Genomic DNA, 6000 nt, shown 5'->3' on the forward strand with positions numbered 1-6000 from the left:
GGCTCACATCCAGGGGGTTGGTGATAGTAGGATGATGAGTGGTCAGAGGAAGAAGAGGGAGCAGATGGGAGGAGGAGGAGGTGTCGGAAGCGGAAGAGGCAACAGGGTTTAGTGAGCAGGAAGAGGCTGTGGCAGAGAGCAGCTCAGAATTGGAGGCAGAAGCAGAGTGGGGTCAAGAGGCAGCAATGAGGCCGGCTGCTGAAGAATCCAGGGAGTCTCCCCCTCCTGCTGTGACCTCCCCCCTGGTCTCCCCAAACACAGAGAGGAATAAAGAGGGCGCAGCAAAGACAGACAAGGCAAAGGAGCCTCAAGTTGCTTGCGGGGGGGGGGCAGTCTTTGAGAGAGGTAGGAAGGCGGGGACCTTCATTCCTTGCCTCATAGAAGCAAGATGTATTGGGAAGGGTTACTATGATCACTAGGCCTAGGCTGTTTTGATTTCTTTGACTACAGAGTAAACTTCACTGACGCTGGTGTTTTATATTGCCGACTTACTCCAGACTCCGGCTCCTGACATGTACACATCCCCTTAGCAGGTTGCAAACCCTTTCTTGTCCCCCTCGCAGGAGAAGGTCGCGGCTAGAAGAAACGACGTGGTACATGGAGCCAGAGGTGCTGCCCGTTCCTGAACAGACCCAGCCCAGCCCAAATGGTGAGCACTTTTCAGGTTTTTTTTTTTGCAGTGTTCTGTCTCCTGAATTGTTTCCCCTGAGGAACAGTTAGCCAAGCATTGCCCAACTGCTCTACACCTCAGCATCATGTCTATAGTGTGAGGCAGGAAAAGATGCGTCTGGGCCAAAGGGGAATTGCGGGTGCCGTCCATCAGCTGGTCGACCGTTCGGGGGGGAAACAGGTTGGCTGGTGTCACTGTGGTACCAGCTGATTATGAGGTGGGCAGCCCCACCTACCTGTCAAACGTGGTCTGCATAAATGGGCAGGTTCCCCATCCCTGCTCTACATGCATTTCCCGTTACCTGTTATGTCACTGGCATGTTTATACTGCCCCTGGAATAAAATGAACACCTGGCACCTGGAGTTTCCTCCTTTTATTTGCTGAGCTGAATCTGACACATAGGAGCTGCCCTGGATATAGTTTTCCGACAGCTGTTGCATGTCAACAGGACTTTCCAGGCGGTGGTCTGCTGAATCACCAGTGATCCAAGAGCTTCATTCAGGTGGTCCAATGCCATACCTGATGGGAATTAGAGCTCTCTGAGGGCTAAACTGCAACTCCCAGGTTTCTTGGAGCTATGTGCTTTAAACATAGAATGTGGAGATGACTTCAACAGTTTGCATTCTGTGGTATTTTGGGTTCCCCTTACAAATTTTCTAAAGTTTTTTTTTTTTTATGGAGTACTTCCGCAAGTCCTGAGGTGCCCAAACCTGCCGACACTTCCCTCTTCTATGTCAGGAGGTGTCAGTTTGACTACATAAGCCATGAGTAGGCAAACTAAGGCCTGGGGGCTGGATGCGGCCCAATCGCCTTCTCAATCCAGCCCGCGGACAATCTGGGAATCAACGTTTTTTTACATGAGTAGAATGTGTGCTTTTATTTAAAATGCATCTCTGGGTTATTTGTGGGGCATAGGAATTCGTTCATATTCCCCCCCCCCCAAAAAAATATATATATAGTCTGGTCACCCACAAGGTCTGAGGCACAGTGGACCGGCCCCCTGCTGAAAAAGTTTGCTGACCCCTGACATAAGCAATAGCACTCACCAGCTTAACAATAGATACAGTGGGAGTGGTGTCAGCAATGCCTGTGAGAAGGGCTGTAGCTCATGGGTGGCACTACTGCTTTGCATGCAGAAGGCAACAGGCTCTATCCCAGGCATTTCCAGGTCAGGTTGGACTGTATGGACTGGCTGGAGGCAGAGGAGTGGTGGGAGGCATCAGCTGGGGAACTCCCAATGGAAGAAGGCTCAAGGCCAGGGAATTGGTGGTGGCTTGATGATAAATGGCAAGAGGGAGAAGACGGGGGGGGGAGTAGAGGTATCAGAAGCTGAAGAGGCAACAGGGAACTTCATTAACGTGTGACCCCAAAATTCCGGATTCCGCCCCCCCAAAAAAACTGATGCCAAAGTTTAGTGCTATTTTTAGTTCTGTTTTGTGCCGCAAACCCTGTGTTCCATGCCACCCCCCCAAAAAAAATAGTCATTGACAAATCGGGGTCACAAGTTAATGCTAACAAATCCAACTTTGTCCAGTTGTCTTCAAGCAGGTGCCAAGGTTTAGCGTCGGCATTTTGTGCCATCCTGCAAACTGAGCAATTGACACTCAAACCAGGGTCACTGTTAAATGACCCCAAACCCAACCTTGTCTGATGGACTTCAAAGCAATGCCAAGGCAGTCTGATGGTTTGGTGCCGCAAACCCCACATTTGGTGCTGCCCCCCCACAAAACTGAGTGGGCTTCAGTGGGCTAAGTGGGGACTTAAGTGGGGACTCAAGTTTGTAACACTATGTCAGGTTGTGGTTTGACTTTCCAACTTTCTTACCCTAACAGGCAGTGTCCCAGTCGACTCCCCGGAAACCGAGGACCCAGTCCCAGAACGTCCCAGTGCCCCCCGGCTCATCCAGCGGGCCCTGCTTCGGGGAACAGCCTTGCTTGCTTCTCTCGGGTTGGGCCGAGAGCTTCCGTCCGCCCTCCAGGAGCCCCCGCCACCCTCCCCTCCGCAAGAGTCCACCCCCACCGTCCATGTGGAGCTGTGCAAGGAGGAACCTCCTACGGATCTCCTCGTCGATGTGGCCTCTGGGGGCAACAGGGGGGCCTTGCCTCCTCTCTGGACCCAGATGTCACCCAAGATCCCGAGACTTGTGGAAGGCCGCAGCAACAAAACCCAGAAATGGGGTAAGTCCTGGCAGGAGAATTTAGGAGGCTGCAGAGGGGCGGGGTTGATCTGGGGCAGATGAGGGCTGCAGCTCAGAGGCTGAGCAGATGCTCTTCAGGCAAGCAGCCCCTAGGTCAGCCCCACTGTCATCTCCAGCTAGGGCTTGGAATTGTCCCCCTGCCTGCGGCCCAGAGAGCTGATACCTGTCCTTGTAGGGAATTCTAGATGGGTCAGTGGACTTGGGCTACATTGGCGCAGTTAAAGTGCTTATTATACCACTTTTAAGCATATCAGCTTCTCCCTGGGAATTATGGGAGCAGAGTATTGTTAGAGGACCCCTTTATTCCCCTCACAGAGCTACCATTCCCAGAGTTCCCTGTGATTCTGTGAGGGGAAATAAGGGTCTCCTAACAACTCTGAGCATCCTTAACAGACTACAGCTCCCAGGATTCCTTGGGTTTAAAGTGGTATTGTCTTCGTAGGACGGAGGCCTTAGCCGAATATCTGGGTGTTAAACCAGCGTAAAAGGCAGTGGCATGGCTGAACATAGTTTTTTGAACTTTCACAACCAGATTCCAGTTCCCCCCAGGGTTTCTTTCCGCTTGAGTTAGGGACATTATGGCTACTGTGTGCTTATCCAGCTAATCCAGAACGTGGCAGCTAGACTGGTGACTGGGAGCAGCTGCCGAGACCATATAACACTGGTCTTGAAAGACCTACACTGGCTCCCAGTACTTTTCCGAGTACAATTCAAAGTGTTGGTACTGACCTTTAAAGCCCTAAATGGCCTCGGTCCAGTATACTTGAAGGAGCGTCTCCACCCCCATCGTTCTGCCTGGACACTGAGGTCCAGTTCCGAGGGCCTTCTGGCGGTTCCCTCACTGCAAGAAGCCAAGTTACAGGGAACCAGGCAGAGGGCCTTCTCGGTAGTGGCACCCACCCTGTGGAACGCCCTCCCATCAGATGTCAAAGAGAAAAATAACTACCAAACTTTTAGAAGACATCTGAAGGCAGCCCTGTTTAGGGAAGCTTTTAATGTTTAATAGGTTATTATATTTTAGTGTTTTGTTGGAAGCCACCCAGAGTGGCTGGGGAAACCCAGCCAGATGGGCAGGGTATAAATAATAATTATATTATTACTATGCTCTCTGTTCCTTACAGATGGTGCTCTCCCTTCTCCTTCCTCCCCCCGCAGCCCCCGCTCCCCCCGCCCCTCCCCACACGCCAGCCTCATCTCCAGGCCCCGCCCTTCTCCCGTCCGCAGCCGCATTGACCCCTGGAGCTTTGTGTCTTCTGGGGCCCGCTCCTCCCCTGTCCAGTCCCCTCGCCTGGGGCCGCGCCAGTTCAAGCCACTGGGTCCTGAAAGGACCAACCCTTTTGCGGCTCCCGATCCCTTTGCCTGTGGGGACTTCTCAGCCCCGAGGGAGCCAACAGCGCCAGCCACCCCCGACCCCTTCCTCGTCGCGTCCAGATTGGGTCCACATGGGCGGCTCAGCCCTTCTCTGTTGCCGCGCCAGACCTCCCGGCCGCTCCCGCCCGAAGAGGATCTGCCGTGGTGGACAGCAGCTGCATCTGCTCAAGGACGGACGGCCCCAAAGTGAAGGGAAAAGCAAAAGAAGGAGGTCCCGCCTTCCCGAAGCACCTTTTCGTTCAGGAAGTTGGCGCCTTGAACTTTGAACCCCACGCTCAACTGTGATTGGACATGAGGCTGCAAATGTAGTCGAAGGCTGGGAGCATGGGCTCGCTGTCGAAAGGGGAGACGGGAATCGCTGTCAAAGGGGGAGAGGGGGATTATCCCATGCCGTAGGGGGGAGGTGGGCACACCTCCCACACCCGAGTACCTTCTTCCCTTCCTCCCCACTTTCCATTCACTGAGCGCCTTAACCTCAACAGTGTTGGGAAGACCTTGCTTCTTTCTCAGCCAATTCCTTCAGGGATGTCAAACCATGGGATAGTATTGAGTGCCCCACGGAAGTGATGAGGGGTTGTGTATATTGGGCAGGGGGTGAGGGTGAGGGAGAGCGGAGAGCCCTTTCTCACGCCCCTCCATGTAATGAACACTAACCGGTCAGACCCACGCTGGCAAGTCACTCTCCTCTCCTCCACCTTTGCTGGAATGGCTTGTGGGGCTTCCACGACCCCCACGTTGGCCAGGCTCGCTCGCTGGCAGCTATTGTCTTCATTGCGTACTGATTCTCCACTCACCTTGAGGGGCACAGCTCCTCCTTTCCATGACTAGGCCTCAGTGGCTCTCCCTCCGCTGAATACAAGGGCAGGAGGTGGAGCAGCTTTGTCCTACCTGGAGTCCTCCAGATGTTTTGGACAACAACTCCCATCATCCCATAGCCAGCAAGTGCTGTTGGGAGTTGTAATCCAAAACATCTGGCAGACTCCTAAGTTGGCCAAGGCTGGCATGGAGAGCCTGTGAAGCCAGCAAGACTCCACTCTCCTTTCTCTGTATCCTTTGTCCCCAAGGTGGGCGCCGCTTCTCCCGATTTATGCAAGGAGGGGAGCCTGCCATGGCTATCTTGACCCAAGCCGGTCCGAGGATGCTCTGCAGCATTCAAGAGCGAGCCACATTGCACAAACATGAGAGGAGATAGCTCAGAGTGGGGATACACACTGGAGCCAGATTGCCCCACCTGCTTGTGCCCGTCTTTTGACGTGGACGTGTAAGAGGAAAGCAAAGAATGTCTTGCAATGGAAAAAAAGCAGTGCTTTTTCCTGGTTGGAGTCTGACAGCCACTAGCACTTTGAATGTGCAATTCTACTGTGTCCGCCTCTCCCCTCTCCCCACCCTACTTGAAATTCACATGTGAGTGCCAGGCTCCCTCGTGCACCTTCTCCCGCTCCACGAGGGAGCCACCTGTGTCAGGCCCACTCTCAACTTGCGACGGGCCAAGCCTGTGAAATGAGACCAAATAAACCTCTGATTGCTGCCTCCATCCCATGTGTCTCCAATGGTCCATAAAGAGGGTCTGCAACTCCTCCCTAACAGTGGGTGAGAGAGAGAGACAGCGCAAACTCCTTCCATTTTTAGTCTGGTGACTGGCATCTGCAAGAGTCAAAACAACAGCCTTGTCTTACACTGGTACCTCAGGTTACATATGCTTTAGGCTACATACGCTTCAGGTTACAGACTCCGCTAACCCAGAAGTAGTACCTTGGGTTAA

General features: G+C 53.3%; 1 protein-coding gene across 1 annotated transcript in view; it reads left to right on the top strand.

Annotated features, from left to right (window-relative positions):
- MAP3K11 (mitogen-activated protein kinase kinase kinase 11) overlaps window positions 1-5772 on the top strand; it is a 30717-nt gene extending 24945 nt beyond the window's left edge. Inside the window, exons 8-10 of the mRNA XM_081892295.1 lie at window positions 564-649; window positions 2503-2847; window positions 3989-5772. Of these exons, the coding sequence (XP_081748421.1) occupies window positions 564-649; window positions 2503-2847; window positions 3989-4428 (871 nt within the window). The 3' untranslated portion in view covers window positions 4429-5772. The remainder of the gene's footprint in view (window positions 1-563; window positions 650-2502; window positions 2848-3988) is intronic.
- The last annotated feature ends 228 nt before the right edge of the window (window positions 5773-6000 follow it).

This window comes from Podarcis melisellensis, assembly GCF_964234715.1.
Source record: "Podarcis melisellensis genome assembly, chromosome: 16".
Classification (NCBI taxonomy): domain Eukaryota; kingdom Metazoa; phylum Chordata; class Lepidosauria; order Squamata; family Lacertidae; genus Podarcis; species Podarcis melisellensis.